At 47.9% G+C, this 23,799-nt stretch overlaps 4 protein-coding genes across 5 annotated transcripts in view; 3 read left to right on the forward strand and 1 right to left on the reverse strand.

The window, feature by feature from the left end:
- LOC307230489 (zinc finger protein 385A-like) overlaps window positions 1-23,799 on the forward strand; it is a 187,547-nt gene that overhangs the window by 143,104 nt on the left and 20,644 nt on the right. Inside the window, exon 1 of one of the 2 annotated variants that reach the window (XM_080000913.1) lies at window positions 21,815-22,054. The exons of the other annotated variant lie outside the window; for it this stretch is intronic. Within the exon in view, the coding sequence (XP_079857039.1) occupies window positions 22,042-22,054 (13 nt within the window). The 5' untranslated portion in view covers window positions 21,815-22,041. Of the gene's footprint in view, window positions 1-21,814; window positions 22,055-23,799 lie in introns of those variants that run through there. 2 annotated transcript variants of the gene reach the window in all.
- On the reverse strand, window positions 92-2,916 carry tsfm (Ts translation elongation factor, mitochondrial). The gene is made up of 6 exons (XM_080000226.1): window positions 2,787-2,916; window positions 2,391-2,540; window positions 1,728-1,856; window positions 1,454-1,576; window positions 1,208-1,289; window positions 92-691 (listed from the first exon to the last, which is right to left on the reverse strand). Exons 1-6 carry the CDS (start codon window positions 2,832-2,834, stop codon window positions 297-299), a joined length of 927 nt encoding a protein of 308 aa, XP_079856352.1. The 5' UTR covers window positions 2,835-2,916; the 3' UTR covers window positions 92-296.
- Window positions 3,956-6,941, forward strand: endou (endonuclease, polyU-specific). The gene is made up of 9 exons (XM_080000080.1): window positions 3,956-4,026; window positions 4,192-4,314; window positions 4,423-4,545; window positions 5,081-5,255; window positions 5,413-5,618; window positions 5,710-5,823; window positions 5,917-6,023; window positions 6,566-6,708; window positions 6,800-6,941. Exons 1-9 carry the CDS (start codon window positions 3,966-3,968, stop codon window positions 6,918-6,920), a joined length of 1,173 nt encoding a protein of 390 aa, XP_079856206.1. The 5' UTR covers window positions 3,956-3,965; the 3' UTR covers window positions 6,921-6,941.
- On the forward strand, window positions 13,501-14,514 carry LOC307230707 (neurogenic differentiation factor 4-like; the record flags this gene model as incomplete). The annotated part of the gene is made up of 1 exon (XM_080001144.1): window positions 13,501-14,514. The coding sequence occupies one exon, from the start codon at window positions 13,501-13,503 to the stop codon at window positions 14,512-14,514; it is 1,014 nt and encodes a 337-aa protein (XP_079857270.1).

The following is a 23,799-nucleotide window of genomic DNA, read 5'->3' on the forward strand; positions in this document are numbered from 1 at the left end:
CCGTAATATATATAACAATGAAAGAGAGGGAAATTAAAAGGCATCATCAGGAGAATGGTCAAGGGAAAACGTGAGGCAGACGCTGACAGGATTTATCATATTTTTATCATATTTTTATTGTAGGCTGTTTCATTTCATCACACGGCATGATTGCAACAGTTAAGATCCTGCTTACAAATTCATGATGACATTCTGGGACTCATCTGTATTGTTGAGACTAGACATAAAAGTGCATTTCATCCAAATGTGAAACAAAGATAGGCGACACATCTCTTGAAAGTAAATTTGGACTCCTTTCATTCTGATCCTTCGACGATTGTCTCGCCACACTGAAATCGGACAAAGTCCAGCACTCTGGCGTTCTGACCCTTAAGAAACTGTGCCACCGTCCTGGATGGGTCTTGGAGGAAGTTCTGAGGCAGCAGGCGGGTCTCACTCTCGCCACAGGGGAGGTCGTCCACATTGCCCAGAGACACGGGGGACTCTCCCACTATGTGTTGGCCGAGCTTGTGTCCTAAAAGCTCGTGAGATCCCTCCTCTCCTCCCTGGAACACCACCAGCGCGCCGTACCGCCCCATGGCCACCGCGGTCTGGCCGGCCACACTGCCGTGGACGTAAGAGCCAATGTGCCAGTCAGCGGGGACATCCAGCGTCACCGCCCGCTTCACCGACATGTTCTCACCCAGCTGACCTAAAAGGAGAGGGGAAAGGCAAAATCCAATACAGTTTCAGATAATAAGTGGTATGTGAGATTTAGATCATATATTTGCAATGTCCTTAAAAAAAAAAAGTACATTTTTTAATTTTGCATTTAATATGACTGTCGTCTTACTGTATAATTCTACAATTTTCTATAATTTAAAGCTATAATTGTGGCAAATATTATTGTTATTCATGAGTTTTGATTAATTTATTTTGTAGTTTTTCCAAGTGATTTTCTACGGGGAAGAAAGCTCACCGGAACATACATGTGTCTAGGGGATGTGTAAGGTACTGCAAGCGTACAATCTCGTGATGACCGTAAAGCCAAATCTCATTAGTTTCAACAATCTTGTACTTTATGCTGCCCTGGCTTCCTGTTACAGGGAAGATCACCACGCCAACCTATGGTGCACTACTGACCCACATTGTAACAGGTCATGTTCAGGTTAATGGTCTTTAATGTAGGTGTTTATGTCTTCGACAAAATTGAAAATCTCTCACTGACCTATAGTGAGAGCCACCTGTTCAGCAAGAGATGCTCCTTCACCAACACTCAGTTTTGTCAGCTCATCACCTTCCATTGAGCTCTAAAAAACAAAGATACATATTATATTATTAGAGAAGTCAACGTAGTGCAATGGAAATAAGGCCGATCATTCTGGTACCGACATCTGAGCAAAATGTGGTTGCCCCAAAATTAAACAGTTTTATTCAAAATCGTACAGTATGTAATACAGTGTTTGGTCCATACCTTCACGTATCCCGTCTTGTCTTGATGTTTATTCTGGTGGTGAGTCAGGGTAGCATATGCCACATCTTTAACCAGTTGTTGGAACTTTTCATTACGCGCAACAAAGTCTGTTTCACAGTTTACCTGCAAGAAGGGAATAACTGCTGATTATTAACGATTATTTTCTTAAGAGGAAAATCACAGTAAAATTCAACAAATTGAATTAATTGGCTATTAATGATAAATAGAAAAAATATCCACGGCCGGAGAGATGTTTTTGTGTCAATGATCTTACTTCCACCATCACTGCCGCTTTGTCCCCAACAAACAGGCCGATGAGACCTTCTTTTGCCTTCCGACCCCCCAGCTTGTTTGCTTTGCTCCATCCTTCCTTTTGGGCCTGCTCGTGTAACCACTGCTCCGCCTTAATGTAGAAGACATTATCAGTCAGTTGTCCCTCCCCTCTCTCTCAAATCAGTCCCGCTGCTGTCAGGACAACACTGTGTGCAAGTGACACCACAGATCATAAGAGAATCAGAAGTAAATCTCTTGTCTGAAGAGTCATTAAGATCGCTGTCCCGTCACTGGCATGGGCACGATTTGAGACGGTCAGACACTCTGGGGACTGGCCTCAGACTAGTCTGGGACTGAGAATATCAAGTCGGTTTGATATCATGTGAAGTCTTAAAATCTCGGCTCCGATAGTGCGAGCCAGAACCCCGGGAAGTCTGATCCCCTGTGATCAGTCCTGCTAAATCCTGTAGTCTGAGCACTACCGGGACGGAAATAAAAGTCTTATCATGTGCGCTTCTGTTTATTGAACATCCCTTGGTGTATTCCCTCCAGCAACAGCACCTTCCATTGTTTAAGTTGACCAGACATTGCTACCGGAACCATTTAATAGTCACAGTCCGGGATCTCTGCGTTGAAAGCGAGTCCTACACAGATGAAGACCTACCCGTTTGATGTCATTGTCAAACGTCTCCAGTGCCTTTTTGCAGTTTATGAAGGTGTAACCGGTGCTTTTGCGAAGTTTCACCAGGAGGGCTTTCTCAGCAGCCAGGAGGCGGCAGCCTGTGTGCAGGGACTGCGCATGCTGGCATGAGACCTGTGTGTGTGGTGGGGGAACATCATACATCACTTATTACATTGTTGTTGTTGTTGTTGTTGTTGTTGTTGTTGTTGTTGTTAATGTCCAAAAACACGCTTCACGTCATCCACATGGGACTTCTCAAGGTCAACACATCTCAATGGGCATTCCAAGTGCCAGACGCCAGCAGCCCTCCCCAAATAAAGGCAGAGGATCAAAAGCTGCACATCAGATCCAAAACCTACATGTCGGTTGGGTTTTTACCTTGAAGAGTTCTGTTCTAACCGATCTGAGGAACAATGGAAGCGACATCGCGGGACACACGTCGGGAGACGCTTCGCCACTGGACTGCACGACCCGCTCGTCAATGGAGCCCACGGCGCGTACGGCGAGAGCGAAGGGCCAAAGAAGTCTAAAAATGCGCTCCTGCAAAGCGCCCCCTAGTGTACAGGAAGAGTGCGCTCGGAAAAAAAAAAATCCGCTGGACTCTTTGACGGGAGCCCCTCGTCATGTAGTGAGTTGGTACATTCAGCCGAGTCCCTCTCAACATGTAAGCGTTCATAAATGAGCTTACAGGCTTAAAGCTTGGACCAGGTAATGTGTAGAAAATCCACGCGTTTGAACATTGCTCAATGTTTTATATACACCTTTTTGATTTCATATGGTGTTTGAGTCCCAGTGTAAGACAGCAACTTCTAAAGAATTGAAGTAAAGTACAGGTACCAGTTTAATGCGTGCTGAGGATTCAGCAGTTATAGAGGCTTTAACCACCATAAATGCCCATCGACATTGATTCTCTCATGATGCAGCTGCACATGGATGTTGCACATATTCATATCATTGAACAGGTGTTTGGGAGGAGCACGTGCCCGTCATGATCAGGGACACCGGGGAAGGAAGGCCGCTCTGGGTGCCTTGCGCAAGCCCTGTGAAATGGAACATCTGGAGGTTGTCATTGAAGAAACGAACAGAAAAAACCCTCAGGGAGTGTTGGTACGTTTATGCGTACGTGTCATTTTCCATCTGCATTTTAAACATACAGTGGAACAATGCAACAAAATGTTTGAAATGATCATTCACGGTGATTCATTTAGGCGCCGCGGGCGTATGCTTTCCGAATGCAAGTGCAATCCATAGAAATGTATGGATCTCAAACACCACATAGTACATGTACAACATACTAAAATTAAACTCCTTACCCCTATTGAAAACAAGACTTGATAATTGCTATCATTATGTTATCACCCTTTTCCTTAGAAGTTGTGTATTTTCCCCCAGAGGCCAAAACAAACGATCAACGAGCGAGCTCTCACTTTGGGGCTGGCTTTGTGTGAGTGTCGCAATGTGATTGGTCTGTATAAAGTAAATAATAAACAAAAGTTAATAAAAGAGAGGGCGGAGTGTTCTTCGCTGCACTTTGTTTCGCGGTTGCGGGGGTGAGCCATGCGGATGATAATTCCTTTCCTCGCCCTCTGGGTGACCCTGGCCTGCCGGGTGCACAGCAGTAAGATAAGAGTGCAGACGCTCTCATACGCCCTCTTTTTTTCATATTTCCGACCGATCCACCCGCTCTATCGTCATCTTTTCCCCCGCAGGTTGATGCCGCGCACAATATAATCTCCACGTTTCGCATTGACCCGTTTCAAAACCCGTCCCCTCTGGCTCACAGACACCATCGACTCGTGTGAGGGTCGCTGTGGCTACGGAACGGACAGCAGCTTCTCCTGCCAGTGCAACCCTTCCTGCGAGAGCTTCAACGACTGCTGCTCCGACTACGCTGACGTCTGCAAGGGTACGAAACACACACACGCCGTCCACACCGAGTGGGGAACACAATGAGCGAGTCGGACGTTTTTTTCTTCCGCCGGGGGGCACATCGTGGTGTTTTCTCTCTCTCCAGCAGGGTCCACGTCCTGCAAGGGCAGGTGTGATGAGAAATATAACTCTCAGAACGAGTGTCACTGCAACTCCCAGTGCAGCCGGTACAACAACTGCTGTGCCGACCACTCAGACCTCTGCGGCAGTAAGAGCGACCACGCACCGCCTTCACGATCACCGACGCGCATCTGCGCTCCGTGGCGCTTCGCCTACGTTAACCTGCTATCTTTATTTAGTTTTTAGTTTTTTTTCTCAACCTCTTTTTTTAAGTTACTTCACCTCGGACACCTGACGCATTTCTGGTGTCAGGGGGCGTAAGCAAACAACGGCAGCCAGACAGTGAGGCCTTGACGCGGAGGTCTAACCTATACACTAGAATATTGAAGAATTTATCTGTCTTTCTAAATTGAGGGATGGTCTGAAGCTCGGTCCGGGGAAAGTCCATCTGTTTGCGCCGTCCGTGTGTGTGGTCTGACTTTATTACCAGACCAGCCACCAGAGGTCACTGTTGTCATATGTAACATACACAAACTTAAAAGTGTCTGTGAGACTGCACTAGGCCCCTCGCTCACTTGTGTTTTCGGCGTCGTGTGGCGTAAACTACTCAAATCGTCGAACGATGAAGTTGGTCCACTCCGTGTGTTTGTGTGTGTGTGTTTGTGTGTGCTACACTGACCTAGGTGATGGAGGCGGTGCTGGTGGAGATGTGATCAGCGACGCTGAGATCAAGGCGCTCTCCGAGACTCTCTATGTCCTGGATTCAAACAAGGCTTCGGCGTCCCAGCTGGTCATCAGTCCTCAGGCCTTGGTGGACGACTCCGACACTGACGCCCAAAATGACCTCTCCCCTCGCCCGTGAGGAAATTAACCTTTTTTTTTTTTTTTTTTTTTTTTCCTCCTTTCGTCATCTCTTGGTGTGTGTTCTTAAAAAAAAAAAAAAAAAAGTCACGACCAAAAACGGCTGCGAGTAACTTCTTGTCGTTGGTTCTTTTTTTTTCGTTCCTTGTGTCAGTTTGTACCAGTATGTGGACGAGGGAGCTCTGTTCTCCAGGCCCACCTACGCTGCCTTACTGGCTTTGCTGGACAACTACCACAGGGTGACGGGCGAGGCGGAGGACTTCAGCCCCCAGCAGCTGGCCGAGCAGGAGACCTTCCTCAAGGAAACCATGTTAAACACCGAGCTGGGCAGGGAGCTCTTCTCTTTCCTGTACACCAAAGGTATCACAGCTTAATAACTATTGAATGATCGTGCATAATCTTCTATGCGTGATACGAATAAGTGATAACGCCTCGTACGATGTGTTTCCAGGCCGGTATGCGTCAGAGGAGGAGTTCATCCAGGACTTGAAGATGATGTGGTTTGGTCTCTACTCCAGAAACAATAAAAAAATGGATTCCAGCGGCTTTGAGCACATCTTTGCCGGTTAGACAGATGGGGGTTTTTTTTCAGACAAGATGTATATGCCGTAAATATAGTTTTTCTCTCTGATACTAAAGATAATACATTTGATTCCAGGAGAGATCAAGGGAGGAAAGGTCTCTGGTTTCCACAACTGGATTCGGTTCTATCTTCTGGAGAAAAGGGGCCTGCTGAACTACTACAGCCACAGCTTTAACGGACCTGTAGGATGACCTCGTTAATTAATCATATGTTATTATTCAATAATATGTTAATATCAGCGGCGATAAGCAGCTGTGTGACGTCCTTCTATCGCCATATTGCCGTAAAGGATAGGTTGTCCATCTTTTAACCCAGACGTTTTAACACAGACAATTTATAACTGTTCATGGTAGAACCTGGCTGAAAACTTACCACTCTGCTGCAGCTTCTCACGCTGGTTAAATGCACTCCTATGGGCCAAGCGTTTAACTCGGAAAAGAAAATGATGTTAAATCAAATTTCTGTAATCTCACTTTATATGTTATACTGAAAAAAGTTTGCAACCCATGAATTTTATCAGTGGTAAGTTTCTCAGTGGTAAAGTGTTCAGCGAGGTTGTGCTACTAACAGTTACAAATGACGGGAACTAATTTTTCATTAAGGCCTGCAAGGTTGCAAAATATCTGAATAATCCAATAAATGACTATGTTTATTGTGTATTTAGACGTTCTTCCTTTCTTCCTTTCTTTCTTTCTTTCTTTCTTTCTTTCTTTCTTTCTTTCAGTGGCTCAACTACCCTGATGTTATGGGTATGCAGTTCGAGTGGCAGGGCTACTTTAAGCAGGTTGGCTCTGCCATCATTGGCTGCAGTCCCGAGTTTGACTTTGCCATGTACAGCCTCTGCTACATCGCTCGCCCCGGGAAGCAGTAAGTACTGTATACCCTATGAAAAACAGGGAAAATTGCACAGTATGCTGTACTTTTTATTTTTATTTTAATTTGTCTTCTTTATTCTCAGGTGTTATCTTAGTTTGGGAGGAAAGCAGTTGATCATCCAGACTTACACCTGGGATAATTCGTTCTATGGTGACGGGAAGAAGTTCATTGGCTCCGCCTTCCCCTCCACTCCACCCAGCTAAGGCAGGCATCTACTGCGCAACAGGAAGCTAAAATGATGAATGTCTGTCATAACTTCTCACAAAAATAAAAAATAAAACAGAAATATATATCGAGGTGTACAAATATACATTTCATATCGAAGCAAAATGCACCGATTGGACCAGTTAAAAGATTTGAAGTTGTATGAATGCGTAGCACCTGCTTATGTCACGTAATTGTTTATAAGTCTGCAGCAAAACTCTTTGAAGAGCATGAGAATCCAGCGCCCTCCCAGGGGCACGATCAAACGGTGCCTAATGGAGTAAACAACGGACATTGAGGCGCGCAAAGTGGGCACAATGCCCGGGTGCAACCTTCAACCGTAAGAGCATGTGTGCACTTGACACAATCACTCACTGTCTAATCAAACAGATAAACAAAAACAAAATGCAGCCTTTTGCAGTTCAAACTGTAGAAACAAAACAACATTAACAGATCTCGTTCTGCTTGACCTACTCCAAACAGTAGCCACTAGTTAACCCTATTTCTATCAGCTGTCCGCTCCGTAAAGCCGTGTGTGTAGCACCCCAGCTGGGGTTAAGTGTGTGTGTGTGTGTGTGTGTATGTGCTTGCGTGCGCGTGTGAAGGCGCATGTGTGTGTGTGTGTGTGTGCGTGCGTGCGTCTCCAGCTGGGATGGGGGTTGAGTTTACTCTTTCACTCATCTAGGGTGACTAACAGGATCAATTCTGGGTCTCCCGACAGAACAGGGCTGCACGCTTGCAGCCCTGTTTAAAGAAAGTATAACAGGAGATGAATCTGCCACTGATCCCATTGTCCACCAGTCCCTCTGCATTCATGCACGACAAGGGCACAAGACCAGTCACTTCATGAGAGAAACCAGCGCCTTTCAGGATTCATCCGCTTTGGGCCTCACATACTGACCGAGTATCACATTGAACTGACAATAATGTTAGCCCGAGGAAGAATTTCTCCATTGCAATTTTGTCCGACGACATTACATTTTCTGAGCCGGCGACTCTAGAAATTGGAAGAGTAAATCTTCTCTTTTCACACTCCCTCTGTTGGAAAACCCAAATGGAATTAAATTAAATCCCAGTGTGCCAAATAAAAGAAAAGGATTCAATTGTTTCTTTTGTTGCTCACACAACTTCATAATCAAATTATAGCTGGCCACCCGCCAGCCCATACTCGCATGCCCCCCCCCATGGGCTTCTTCTGGCAGATATTGCGTGCCACCTGACTTTTGTTTAGTAATTATATTATCCCGAACCCGCCTTTAGCGTGTTGTGGTTAATGGCCACGCGGGCGCGCCCAGCTGCACATGCAGAAACAAAGCTGCTTATGGAGCCAGACAATGGACCTGCGGAGATGGGACGCCTGAAGGCGGTCAGCCAATGAGCACACACAACAGGAGGCCAGCACGGGGTTTAGGGAAGGGTTATGGGGGTTTAAGGGGTGAGGCGGCAGGGGCTGGGGGCTGGGGGAGAGGGGTGGGTGGGGGGTGGAGAGGTCTATTTTACCTCGTGGAGGGACCCCGTCAATGAGATGGTGAGTTTGAAGGACACATGGTCAGCATCACCCCTGTATCCCCAGGGTCCGGGCTGGAGGGAGGTTCAAGTCGGGCTTAGGTGGCGGCCATGTTCATAGTTGATGGGGGACCATGAAACATAAAGTAACATTCATTCTCCGTTGTTCGTTTTTTTTCCCACAATGCTCCCCTGAAAGGTCCAAAAAACTATTGTCATTGATATTTTGGAGAACATATTTTGGAGAAGTTACAAAGAATACGCAGTGATATGCAAAGCCAGGTGGCCTTGTGAGCACTTAGGATCAGATCCAGCCAAAGTTGTTTGAACCCGAGGTGGACATCTGTGTCTGAGTGGACGGGACAGAAACTCTGCGCCTTCATAACACTCTCATCATTTATATCTGTTTTCGGAGAACTGCTGGTGCAATATATTTAACAATTTATTCAATCATTTTTGGAGCAGCGAACCAAGTCTCATGCTGCAAATCAAATTACATTCCAAATTTATTAATAATTATAATTATTACATTACTAATTATAACTACAAATTACAATTACATGTCAGCGTACATTTAATAATTTGGAGAAATCAGCCTTCGAAATATTCTTCTAAGGTTTAAGCCCTCGTGTGAGTGGAGGTTGGAAAATGAGGGTCCAGCACCAACGAGAACAGCGGAGGGAAGAAAGTGTGTTTTTTTCCTGGAAAGTTACCGATCGCATTGTTTCAAAAACTGCTAATCATTTAAAGCCTGACATACATCTCCATTTCTATACACTTCTTCATGCATGACAAAAAAAGAAGTACACACACACACACACACACACGCGCATGCACGCACGCACGAACGCAGGCGCACACACACACACACACACATACACACGCATACACTCCCCATGTTCTGGCATCTCTCCGAGGATTCCCAGTCTGACAGATGGACTTTCCCACTTTTCCTGTCCCACACAGGAGCGCTGGGGATTGAGGAGAAGGTCATGTTAATGTGTTCACTAGAGTGGGGCGACGGAGGTTCATCTGCTCTTCGCTTCTCGTTTGAGTAGTGAACCTCCCCGCGTTCAAACAAACACCCAAACACGGCTCCATAGGGTGGAAAGGCTTTCCCCATAGGGGGTCACAGTCAGATGCAGTATGAAGATGTCAAGTCAGGTGAGTGGCCAGCGGAGGATGAACGTGCATCTGCGCCTTTTTTTACAAAAGACGACGCAGAGCGCGAGCTCCGTTGGCGGCAGGAGGTCAGAGCTGCCAACGCGAGCTTGGCCGCGCACCTTGAGTTCTTCCGCAGATTCTAGCGCCACTTGTGGAACAAGGGGGATTGGACGAACCATTTCACGCCGTAAAAAAAAACTTGAAACGAAAAGCAAGCAATTATTTCAGCTTGTGTAAAGTTCCAGAATAATGTCATCGTGGGTGATGCCTCGTGCTGTTATAGGATGTGCCCTCGGAGTTGTCGGAACAAACTGCGGAGCTGCTTTATGTGGGGACAGCAGGCCCCGGCCACGATATTCCCCAGCTACTTCCACTCTTGGGAGGCGACAGACCGGCTCGGCTATTCCCATTTCAGGCTGCAGGTGTGGAACAGGAACGCCGGGGACCCGGGGGGAGGAGCAGCGGAGGAGGCCCGTCGGGGTGGGAGGGAGCGGGGCGCGAGGAGTCGATCCTTTGGGTGCACAGTTCTCATCCTGGAGCCTCTCTGGCACACCGCATGATTCTATTCATCATTAAATGCACGTATGCACATACAAGCATATATTCTGTGCAATGGCCTTTAATATAATTTGATATAATACACCAGTAATATCATTAACCTGTAATTATATGATATTATATGATATTATATTATATTATATTTTATTATATTGTATTATATTATATTATATTATATTATATTGTATTATATAAAACTAACTTATGTCATAGAAAAAATAGACCAAACAGGATCTTAATTATTATGGCAAACAAGAGTAAAATGTAATCTTTTAATATTAAAACTGTGATCTCCACCAGAGAACACCATCATGGGTTACTGCACAGAACTGGACTCTTCTCTTTGATATTTTACAAAATGACATTATGTTAATTGTTGTCCAACATTTTTTATATGCAGACCTACTGAATGATATGCCCATATTGTACAATTATAAAAGCCATTTATCTGCCTGATGTTAAAGAGCATTAAGAAGGGGCAATTCTGATTTATCGAGCAGTATTTCAGTTTGTATATGTATAAGTTGAAGGCGGCGGAGGCCTCTAACCTCTAAACCAGGGGTGTCAAACTGATTTTAGGTCGCGGGTGGGATTGGTCAAAATGCAAATTCACGCAGGCCGGATTACTTTTCGTTAAACCGTAGAGGTCCGTGCGTGGTCTTTTTTTGCAATTTTATCTTTATTGTTCCTGAAAATATTATTTATCAAAAAATATCTACAATTCAAATATTTGTTAACTTTTTAATTTATCTTTTATTTTATCTTCCCCCCAAACCCCCCCCATATTATATTAAAGGCCAGAAGAACGATGGCTGACAGGAGGAAGGGTGGATGGCCCGGAAGAAGGTAGATGACTGGAGGAGTAATAAACTGGAGGAAGGACGGATAAGGATGGATGACTGGTACAAGGATGGATAGCTGGAAGGAGGATGATGGATAATTGGAGGATGATTGGAGGAATGATCTGGAAGAAGAAGGAAAGGTGGATGGATGATTGGCGGAAGGGTGAATGACTGGAAGATGAATGATGGCTGGAGGACGGATGGATGGAGGGATAACTGGAGGAAGGATGGAAGGATGACTGGAGGAAGGATGGATGACCCTGTAGGAGGATGGACGTGTGGATGAAGGATGGATGACTGGAGGATGAATGATGGCAGGAGGATGGATGGATGGAGGGATGACTGGAGGAAGGACGGAGCACCTGCTCAGGGAACTTCAAGCTGTCACATGAAGTTAGTCTCAGCCCAGTGAATGCGTCCCTGCAGCGTTTAATGCAACAGCGTGGATTCGGCTGTTTGGACGACGCACAAAAGCTCTGACGTGCACTTATGTGTGCACATAAGGCACTATAACCCCCCCACCCCTACACACACACGCACGCACACACACACACGCACATAAAGATTCAAGATTGAAGAGTTTTATTTGTCACATACATATACATTCATTCATACATAAATGCAGCGAAATGTCTTAAAACACACACACAGATAGACACATAGACACACACACACGCACGCACGCACGGACACACACACACACACACACACACACACACACACACACACACACACACACACACTGGGTGTGTGTTTCGGGGTAGGGGTGGAGGGGTGGAGGGGTGGAGGGGTGGAGGTGCGCTCAGGGCGGGGAGGTGGCGGTGGCCACGGGCCGGACACGCGCAGACGCACGCACATTATTAATGAGACGAAGTGGGCGGAGCCTGGAGCGGATTAAAACACGCAGCGCCGGCGCAGCGGGCCTACAGTGCGCACTGCTGGGGGCTGGCTGACACTCAGACGGGACAAGAGAAATAAAACAGCATACACAACTTTATCTTTTTGGTTGCTTGATGGACGTTGAATAAACAAAATAATTTGCTCTCCTGAAAAAAATTAAAACACCACCCGCCGAGCAACATCCAAAGAAAGGCGTTTTTGGGGGTATGTAAAAAAAATTACAATCTGTTGAGATTAATTCTAACATGAGGTACAATCTGTTCTTGTGACATGTTTGTAACTACTACTCTGTGTTAAGTGTTTGCCGTGATCCGGGGGTTTTAAGGTCCAAACATTTGAAATAAGATCACTATGTGTGTGTTTTCACTTGAACAATGTTTGTTTTAATTTCTCTGATCAATAAGGTGCTATATAAATAACTCTAAATAACTAGTGATATATTCATCTTTGCCTTTGCGATTACTGTGGGCATACACTTAATTCAGCGCCCAAAGAGTTATGATGTTGATTTAGTTATGATTTAGTTGTTATTTATAAAATAGGCGGACAAATGAGGACAATGCAGTTGGGGGACGGAGAGAATATTTCACAATTGTAAAAATGCGAGGCCTGTTGTATTTCATTCGGAGTTTTCCCACTGATCTGGGACCTTAAATTAATCCCATGGTCGCCGCTTCATCCACGGCGCAAATCCCGCGGTGTCCCAGATTGAAGCATCATGTCACTGACTTTAGCTGGTCTGGAATTACGAGTTTTCAAGTTCTCTGGGATTAGGCTCCCAGCCCTTCTGTTGCAGGGAGAGGTGGAGTCCTGTGAAGAGGGACACAGGGGACAAAATAAACAGGAATAGGACAGGTATATAAAAAATAAAAGATAAAAAAAATCCATCACCAGGAACCCCGGGGACAAATGACTTTAATTAATGAAATGGATCTTACTTGTGCAGTACACCCCTGTATAGATTCGTCTGACTAGTTCCAAGACACCTGTGGTGCTAGAGGCCACAGGGAGCCGGGAGCTGACCAGTGCTGAAATTAGAGGTTAAAATATTTATCTCTTCTGGTTGAGGTAAAAAAAAGGAGGATTCTTCACCGTATGTTGTTCATTATTTGCCCATATAATAAACATGAAATACTGACAGGAGGAAATTTTATTCGGGGCTTGACCTCTGGCTCACCTTGGCACTCAGTAGTAGTGAACGGACCAAAGGATAAGACGCTATATATAGGTTACCACTTAGCAAGATATAGGTTTCTCGGTCTTGGCCTTGATAAACAGCGTGAAGCCGTATTAACCTACAGCCAGGCAAAGCGTTGGAAGGAGCCAATGAGGACACATCAGCAATCAAAAGTGAAGTGATTGGCGTGAAATTGAAGCTGAGGACATTTACCTTGTTAGTCGATATAAATTCTCTAAGGATTTCTTTCGACATCTTGAATATTATGTCGAAATGCTTTTTTTAAATGAAGCATAGGCATATGGCTTTTTATCAATTGTTCTTTTGGATAATGGGGCTGTTTCCAATGCAAAAGAACTTGACGGATATGGTTTGACAGATGCATTATTTTCTCTTGTGTTCTCTCCTGTTTTCTCCGCTCAGAGTTTGACAATGGCCAAGCCTTACGTGCGGCAGGGAGAAGAGGATGAAGACGTCAGTCCTCTAGAGTGGATGGACGGCGATATGAGCTCTCCGGACGGGGAGGAAGCACACTGCTACAGGTCCGGCGCCATGGACCACCACGGCAGGGAAATAGGCAGCGAGGACGTGGAGGAGGACGAGGACGACGAAGAGGACGGACAAGACGACAAGAGCGAGCCCAAGAGGCGGGGGCCCAAGAGGAAGCGGATGACCAAATCGCGGCAGGAGCGTTTCCGCGCCCGGCGGGTGAAGGCCAACGCCAGGGAGCGCTCGCGCATGCACGGCCTGAACGACGCCCTGGAAAACCTGCGCACCATCATGCCCTGCCACTCCAAGACCCAGAAACTGTCCAAGATCGAGACCCTGCGGCTCGCCCGCAACTACATCTGCGCCCTGTCCGAGGCCCTGGAGGGAGGGCAGTCCATCGAAAGCCGCGCCTTCCTGGAGACTCTGTGCAAGGGCCTCTCTCAGCCCACCAGCAACCTCGTGGCCGGCTGCCTGCAGCTCGGCCCGGTCCCCTGTGCGGGAGAGGGGCCCGAGGACAGGCACTTGGCCAGGGGGGCTCCGACCGCTTTGGGCGTGGTCGGCATGGGCGTCGGCGCCTTGGGGTACTCCTCCCCCGGCCTGCCGAGCCCTCCGTACGGCAGCTTGGACTCGGCTCACCTGCTCCACCTGAGGGCCATGAAAGGGGTGGTGAGTGACCACCACTCCCCAAGCGACTATAACAGCGTCGGGATGGGGACCCCCCCGTATGACGGCCCCCCGACCCCGCCTCTCAGCATCGGCAACAACTTGATATCCAAGCAGGAGCCGTCACCGCACTACCAGCCTTCTCACCACTACTCCCCGACCTCGCTGGAGCAGACGGCGTCGCGGGGCCACGTCATGTACCAGGCGGCCTCCTACGAGGTGCACGTAGATGTGCCGTATGACTCCTACCACCCGCCGCACATGGCCCCTCCGCAGATGACCTACAGGCACTAGAGGGCCACACTCTCCTCCACCCCCCCCCCCCCCCCCAGACTTCCATTCATCAGAACTAATTGCATTACATGCGTGAAGACGAGAGGACCCGCCCAGCGCAGTGGAGAACTCCGTAGTTGAAGAGATAGAACGAGGACGGTGCACGTGTGCGCGGCGCATTCACAGAGTTTACAGGAGCTAAGCACCAAACCCTGTGAAGAAAAGCTGAACTTAGAACAGAATTGACTGTTGCGTTAATGAATTACCAAATAATTAAAGGCTCTTAGGTTTTAATGGATGATGTAATTTTGACCATTATAACCGCAGGTGTGAAGGCAGTCAGGATAGATAGCCTGCCATGTTTAACGCGCGGCTGTTTCGATCACTGTAAGCACTTCTGGTTCAGCTGTGGTAACATAAAACAGATATTACACGTATAAGGCAAGTACCATTATTTATACCCTAATCTTATATTTATATGGATTCTCGTCTGGTGTGCTGGTGCGTGATGTGTGTGCGTGTGCGTCTGGTTTCCCTTTCCGTGTATTTGTGAGGGCGTGGCCCCGGTCTCTACTTGTGGCCGGGTGACACAGTGTTTTGCTTTGATAGTCAGCCTCGTTTTCCAGTTTTCTATGTCGTCCATTCTTCCTGTTTTGCACTTACGATACTTTCGCGTAGATTTGCATTATGTAGCAGCCGCTTTTCTTTTTTTTTGGTGTGCCGTAAGGTCTGCGGGGAAGGAAAACGATTCTCAGGTGAAATTTGTGATACCGGATGTAACAACTCGCCGAAATTAAAGCTTGTAATAATTGCGACAGATATTGCGCGGGGTCCCGCCCGTCGCTCTGGCGTGTTTTCTTCATTCGCGAAAGGAAAGCATTGCGTCAAAGCCTCAAAAGACTGAGAAAAAGGACAGTACGAGGTATAGCAAATGATTTTGCTGACGCCCATCGACTGACCTTTCCCCCCCACGGATTTGAGACGGATTCTCCCGACAGAGGTCACTATCCAAGGGCGTGAACTCAATAAAGTGGTGCAGACGTGGCGCTCAGTGTGGGTTACTTTGTTGTGTCTCTCACCGTTCTCTCTCTCCCCCTCTCTCTCTCTCTCTCCCTCGAGGACCCGGCACCCCCGGGCGCTCGGGAGCCCCGCCCCCTCGACTCCATCCCTCCTTTTTTATTATTTTATTATTTTTTATTCCCTGGAGCCTGCGGTTTAGCCCCGCTAATCCCCCCCGGGGCCGTCCCTTAATGAAAGGCGTAGACGTGGAAGGCGGGATTGCAGGATGAAGGGTTGGCGATTAACGCGGCGTCGTGACTTACTCTCCCGACGCTGCGGCGCCGTAATCCCCGCCCTTTTCAGCTGGCGGTCAGTTCCGACCTCATTGCCCCGGGAGCACAACCCGGGCCTCTTCTGCCGACGGACACAACTAATTAATGCGGGGGCTTCCAAAACACAGCGGGCGACTCCGCCCGCACCACCTAGAATGCACGCGCGCAGATAGGCACGCGCACGCACATCGACCCGAAGCTGCGTACAGTACACCAACATAAAACACAAGTAAAGGTTGTCACTTAAAAAACTGATATTAACTCAACTATCAGTAAAAGCGGTTCTCCAAATTACAACTTGAGTGAGGGTGAGGAGGTCTTAGTTAGTCTTCCACTGACTCAAGTTCGAGTAACTCCGAGTCAGGTCTGTATTACTTTGTGTATATTTCTTTACGTTTCAAGCTGCTGTTGCTCGGTGGTGAAAGTTCGAACCCAACGGAGGAAAAGGGAAGGAGGGATGTGACTGAAGTGAATAAATCATCTTTTTTTTTTTTAACTCAGCGTGAGCAAAACGTCTAAAAAATAAAAACGCACATTACATCCCTTACAAATAGACAAAAATGGACAGAATGCATTGACTGCAAAATGAACTCGGCAACGTAAAATTTCTCCGAAAAGGTGATTTCAACACGTGTACGTGAGCGCGGGCAACAAGTGACGACGCGGGGGCCCCCCGGGGCGCCGCCCGCCGTCTCCATGAAGATTGACGGCGGTCGGCGCTTGGGGTTAGAACAGCTCGGGGGCGGTGCTGTGGCCCTGGAGCTTGTTTGCTCCGACCTCCCCGACCCTGCGCTCCAGTCAAAGAGCAGCTGAAAGGGGGAGGTGAGGAGCTGAAGGACCCGGCGGCCGGACGCCAAGGGGCCGCGTGGGAGAAGCAAAGGGAAACGCAAGAATACCACGTGACGCAAACTGCGGAGCCGTCCAGTCTGAAAAGCACTGTGCAGATAAATTAATATACAGTGTGAAACTATAAGCGTTGGTGGTGACGGAGGAGGCGGTTGTTCCACCGTGGCCGGAGCCAGGACCACCCACCGAGAGGGCAGCTTGCAGTGGGGGGGGGGGGGTCACGGGGGTCGCCTCGGACCGCGGCCCGTCGGTGGGAATGGTCGGCCCGGAGCGCGGTGGCCAGTTGAACTGTGGCCCCCGTCGCCAAATTTGTCCGCCCCTTGTTTGTCTCGGCGGGTTTCCCTTCGTCTTCAAACTGACACCGAGCGTTAGATAAGTATTAGGTAATGCTGGAGGTTATACTACGGTTTAAAACCTTGATAATCCCGATAAACAGACTGATGGACAACCCTCGCTCCACTGGGTATGATAGAAATATATTGCTTTGTTTTGACAAGGATTACCATAATCCTGTGTGTGTGTGTGTGTGTGTGTGTGTGTGTGTGTGTGTGTGTGTGTGTGTGTGTGTGTGTGTGTGTGTGTGTGTGTGTGTGTGTCTGTGTGTGTGTGTGTGTGTGTGAGTGTGTGTGAGTGTGTGTGTTTTGAATGGTAGTAGTTTGAGATAAAACTATGCCAGACATATAAGATAGACCAGATAGGCAAAACGGCACGAACATCATGGTTTGTGTGTGTGTGTGTGTGTGTGTGTGTGTGTGTGTGTGTGTGTGTGTGTGTGTGTGTGTGTGTGTGTGTGTGTGTGTGTGTGTGTGTGTGGCAGCCTTTGTGGATCACTTTGAGTGTGTGTGCGTGTGATTGATGGTTTGTTGTCTTTGCATTTACATCCATGCATGTCATATGTATATGCACACATGAGCAAGACTGCTATGAGGGATGAGACAGTATTAAGCAGCTGATCGGAGCTCAGTGTCTGAATTGCTGCATTAACTCACTAATCCCAGTGGAAGAGGGGGGGCAGGGACTGCGGCTCCCCTGCTCCTCACAACATTGGGCCCAAATGACAGCATTTAATAACACGATGAACAGTCCAAACACAACCATTACGTTGGAGAAGCGTGATTTCACACAATTTTTTGAATAAAATTGATAATACTGTGCTGTAATATTGTATAAGACGAGTGACAGGCTGATGAAATGACATAAAACTACCACTGGTAAGTAAGATTCTATGCACTTGTTCACCCCATGCTGTGCTCTGTGACGTCCACGCAGAGAGGGGAAGAGAAGAACAACACTGCCCCCATGTGGCCCCAACGGAAAACAGTAAAAGATTTATCTCCAGACATGACACCACACGGGTCTTGGCCACAAGGTGGAGAAATATGTTCATATTTGGGGGCTTCATCAGCGTAAAGAAAATATGTCAGGATTTAAATTCAGTCATTTGAACTTCTCCCTCCATCCATCCACCCATCCATCCCTCCATCCATCATCCATCCATCCACCCACCCATCCTTCCATTCCTCCATCCCTCCATCATTCCATCCATCCACCCACCGATCCTTCCATCCCTCCATCCATCCATCCATCCATCCACCCACCCATCCTTCCATCCCTCCATCCATCCCCCCATCCACCCATCCTTCCATCCCTCCATCCATCCATCCACCCATCCACCCATCCACCCATCCATCCACCCATCCTTCCATCCTTCCATCCCTCCATCCATCCATTCATCCATCCACCCACCCATCCTTCCATCCCTCCATCCATCCCTCCATCCATCCCCCCATCCACCCATCCTTCCATCCCTCCATCCATCCATCCACCCATCCACCCATCCACCCATCCATCCACCCATCCATCCATCCACCCACCCATCCTTCCATCATCCATTTTCTATATTTATTTTTCGTCATCTTGTAAAAAAAGTATAATTGTCTCTTCATGTACAATTAAAATAAAATGATTGTTCTTATTCTTAATGTTATTCATACTGTAATAATAATAATAATTGTTTATTATTTTATTATTATTATTATTATTATTATTATTATTATTATTATTATTATTATTATTATTATTTCAGTATATGAATTCATGTTACCACATGTCAACAAACTTGTGTGATTAAAATAAAGTGAAAAGCAATTCAATTTAGCCAGCAGATCAACTCCAAAACGATGTGCCAGAGTTGTTTGGATGAAGACAAACACAAAGCACAAAGCTGAGGAGGCCTTTGTGATCTTGATGCTCTTCTAAGTAAATGTGAATGACTATAATCAATAGCGGGGTCGCCGAAAGGCCAGAATCTTTCTAAGCAGACACTGTGGGGGCCAGACTTTCAAATGAAACAAAAATGTATTGAGGCCTAATTGGCCTATTATTGTTCAATATTTTCCACTTTCTTGCTAAATGAATGTTATTTATATTTGCCTTTATCAGTGTTAGCAGACTCCCGACGCCTGTACTGCAGCCAGCCACCAGGGGGCGATCGAGACATTTGGGCTTCAATTTAGGGGAGGTGTCACAATCAATGGTTTTGTCTTGAAGAAAAGCTTTTTCAGTTGTTTGTCAGGCAAATAAAAGTGAAAAATGGACGTGGAAAACTACACCTTTCATGAGCAATGTCCAATATTGCACTGATGATGACTTGCGATAAATAAACAAATATTGAAGTGTATTAGCTCTACGGTTTCTGTGTCGGGTGTGAGGGTGTGGTTGCCCGAGGTGGGCCCCCGGTTGGGCCCCCGGATGGGCCCCCTGCTGGCTGTGTTCAGGTGCACCTGGTGCCGGGTGGTTTCTGGCCTGCTGCGACCTGGCTGCTGCCGGCTGCGGTATTGCCGCCTTTGCACGGGCCGTTGGTGGGTGTGGTAAAACCTAAATAAATAAAATAATATATATAAAATAGATAAATTAGATAAAAATACATATTTTTTCCTCTTAACTCAACATAAACATCTCTTGACACAAAAAAATAATATCTGGGGGAAAACAACATGAATTACAGTTTTCTGATTTCTCGTGAACGCAGCATCGCCTCTGAGTTTTCCGAGTTCCTATGAACGCATCATCACTTCCTGCGTTTGGAGCTCTTTCAACCGGAGAGCCGTGTGTCCGGCCTTCTAACCGAGAACGAGTCCACTCGCTAATCGATCGCGAAAAGGCGTCGCTCTCTCAGACGGATATAAAAAAACAAACAAACGTATTCATCGAGTCTCAGGCGATGTGTTTAATCGGGCATGTTCATATCGCGATGGCGATGAAAATACAATTTACCGGTCAGCACTAACGGTTATCCCAAACACCGGAACACATTTTTTTTCCTCCTCACATTTTCTGCGGCCGCCGGTGGACGATCGCTGATCTGTAGCGTCGATCGCGAGCATTGTATTTCACTCTTCTTTTTCAAACCCTGCTCAAAGGACCTACAGTGGATACGCGCCAGTTAAGCACAGGAACATGACACTGACACTGTGATGTATCGCAGATCGATGGTGTGTGAATGTGGTGCCTGTGTTGTCATGCATTACAATGTCTCGTAAACCAAAAAAAAAAAAAAAAGAAAAGAAAGCGAACACGGCGAATATCTGGAGTACAGTACCGTGCGGGAAGAGGTGGACACATAAGTAGTAGTGGGAGTGTGTACGTGTGTGTGTGTAACTCTAGCCCACTGCTCTCAGATGGTGAAATGTGCTTACTGCCTCAGTTTACTGCCCTTCCTCACTGTCCCTTACATTAACACCTCAGTGGAATGTTGCCAAAAGGCGTGTACGTGCATACTTATGTGCGTGTGTGTGTGTCTGTGTGTGTGCGTGTTTATCTGTATTTCTGAGCATGCATGCTGCAGTATGCCAAGGGAGCCGTCCGGGAAGAATAAAACAGCACAGTGACACTGTGGGACGTGCAGACGTCCAGCTGATCCAGTTTCGCAAGAGCGCTCACACACGCACGCGCCAAACAACCCGAAGGCCATTACGGGGATGGAGGGAGGTTTGATGCAGATATTCAATCAGAGTAACCGTCCTGTGGGCTGCGGGTGAAGCGGGCTCCGCTTTGAAGGCATTTCAGCGTATCCGAATTAGAATGACATTTAGTCGACATTGCGCCATGCGTCAGTCTCACCTCCCTCTTCACCTCGCCCTCCTCCGCCTCCTCTTTTCACACTCTCCGGCTGCGCCAAATGACCCTCACCAGCACTTTCGGGACATCTGATCTAAATGTACGATTTAACTGGCGATAGACGCAGCAGATGGGGGGGCTGGAAAACAGCGCTGCAGTCATGTTTGTGTCATCAGCGTGACCTCAGATCTGACTTTTAGAGATTTTAGAGCTGCTATAAAAGACTGAAAGTAACATGAAGCACAAAGCAATGAGCTTTATACAAACAGGTATAAGCTTTATGGTGCACTAGCCGATTCAAGAGGATGGCCCCGCCCCCGAATTGATAATCGATTTGTCCCCGATGTTGATGGTGATGGTTTTTACCTGATGATGCCGTCATGAGGCGAAAATGACATCATTTACAACCATCGGGTGACGCGGGTGCTGTTGATGGAAGCAAGGTCCAAATGGAGTAAAGTCACTTTTTAGTGCAGTATGGCAGCAACCGTCAACTAGAAGAGCCTTCAGCGGCTGGATCACAGTGCGTGTGTGTGCGTGCGTGTAAAAGAAACTTTCCTGGAGCGCTGTCTCCGTGCACATGTATTTTCGAGTCCGGCGGAGGGGCCCTGCTGCACCCGCCCGTCGGTGCCGGTCTGATCTGCCGCTCGCACGGTTACTCTTTCCGGCGTCTCCCCAACTCCCGGCCCCCTCCCTCATGCCCACATCGCCGGTGCCGGTTTATTCTGCCGGCCCCGCTTCCCCGCACGCCTCTGTTGTCAGCCTGTTGTTGTTGTTGTTGTTGTTGTTGTCGTTTTGTCTGATCTGCTCAGTCCCCTTCCTATTCCTACCTCCCCCTCCTCCTCATTCCACAGTTGTCGTCACATATCAGGTTCCTCCGGCTTGAGGAGCAGAATTAGCTCCCGGAATCCTGCGCACTTGTTACCTTCCGTCCCAAGAGAAGGAGAGGCGCGGGCGAGCGTGGCACGCCGGCAGGGCCGCCAGAGTCAGGGGACAAGCACACGCAGGGGGGGACGACGGGCCGCGCGGGCGGAGGGGGGCGTCCACTCTCCTCCGCTCTCCGAGAGCCTCCTCGCAGTAACGTGACACCGGAAGACCCGCCGTCGGCCGAGCGCCGTCGCCCTGCTGGAGAGGAGGGAACCCGCAGCTTTTCCGCTCTATTTTATTTGGGGGGGGGGGGGGCCTTCTCCCACCCGCTCGCTTTTTGGGACCAACTGCCGGGACCGGAGCGCAGAGCCTTCAGACGGCGCCGATGTGGGGCTCAGGTAAGGTTCCTCCCTAACCGTCCTCACGCCGAGCCGTTGACAGCTTTACCGGCAGCCTCGGGGAGGAAGTCCCTCGTGCGCCTGTTTACCGCTGGGCGCTGATGTCTTGTTTACCGCTCGGGCTTCTTCATTAAGCCCCGTCTGACCTCTGACCTTTCGCTACCGGAGTCCGCGCGCACAGAGACAGGCGTGACATTTTTAATCAAAGAGGATTTGGTAAAACAGAGGAAAAGACTAATGCTCTTTAAATTGGCTTTTCAGTCACACACTTTAACTTTATTAAATAACTTCATCAAGGGGTATATCGTCTTGGCCACTTTTCCCAGGACGACATAGGGATCAGTTTTTGACTCAGCATTTCAAACCAGCCACACTGAGAAGCTGGAAGGCCGACGTGACCGAGCCTCAAAGGAGGAAAAACAAAAAACACACAAAAAAAACGGATTTATTCCTCCGTGCCTCCGTGCATGTAACCTACAGTGCGGCGGCCGTCTCCTATTTCGATCCCCTCCGGTGTCACGGACCAAAAGGTGCAGGAAGCTGCCTCCCGGGGTCAAAGCCAGCTGCGCCGCCCTCGGCAGGCCACCAGGGGGGGGAAGCAAGCTGGGTTTGTCACATTCCATCCCAGAGATTAACAACCAAACAGTTGGGCTCAGTCAGCAGCAGGTTTGGAATTCGATCGAAGGGCGATAGCGACGGATGGATATGCTGTTTGCCGTTGAGTGTTTTGAGCGGCGTATTTTGGGCTGGGACCTACGGAACGCTCCGATGGCGCGACTGAACTGGAGGGCCGGAAGCCGGCGGCACCGCCTCCGGATGTCAGCGGCGCTTTCAGTCTCCTCGGGTCAAGACGCCGTCCATGCTTTTCCAGCGCAGTTATAAAAATCAAACAAGGACTTCGTCGGGGCTCTCCGGGGCCAACCGGTAATGATGAGGTTCTAAATATGGAGTTGAACAAAGCTCTTGACACAGTTATGGCCTCCTGGGGTGAGTTGGAGAGAGAGAGAGAGAGAGGAAGAGGGAGAGAGAGAGGGAGGGAAGGCGGCGGAGGTGGCGGTCGCTCTCCACCTCTGGAAGGAGCTGCTTTGAACGCTGACGACAGAACCCAGAGAGAGCACGCAGCGTTACGGAACGAGGGAACTTTAAACCAAGGCCACAGCTCCCCGTGGGCCGATGACCGGAACCATTAACAGTGAAGATGTCTTTTTCATTTCTGGATGAAAATGGAAAGTGGAATATTGTTGCGCTCGCTATACACAAATAAGATGGCCCCTCCCCAGCAGCATCAGTAGCATCCGGTAATGGGAACGTGATACAGGGGTTAAGTAAGATAAGTAAGGGGGAATACGCAGCCGGACGGTCACTACCGCAAAATAACCCCTGACGGGGTGTTCAGGTCTTGGATCGCTCTGAAGGGGGTTATTTGGCGACAGTGACCACTGCTCATTATCCCTCTTATTACACGGCTTCTAAATCAATAAAAGACTACAGAGAGAAGGAACATTGATTTGACATTATTTTATAACGAGTGTCTCAAGTTAAAGAGCGGTGGAGAAGGGGTGGCCCTTGGCAATGGTCATTACTAACTGAGAGCGGCCATTGTTCAGAAATAATTGACCTGTGGGTAGCACTATCGACCAATCAAAATCGAATATTCCGCGGAGCCATGCAACAATGAAAGAATATGTACACGGAATGATAAGAGTTACCAATATGAATATGAAACAGGAATAGGGATGCACAAA

This window comes from Zeus faber (assembly GCF_960531495.2).
Source record: "Zeus faber genome assembly, chromosome: 5".
Taxonomy (NCBI): Eukaryota; Metazoa; Chordata; class Actinopteri; order Zeiformes; family Zeidae; genus Zeus; species Zeus faber.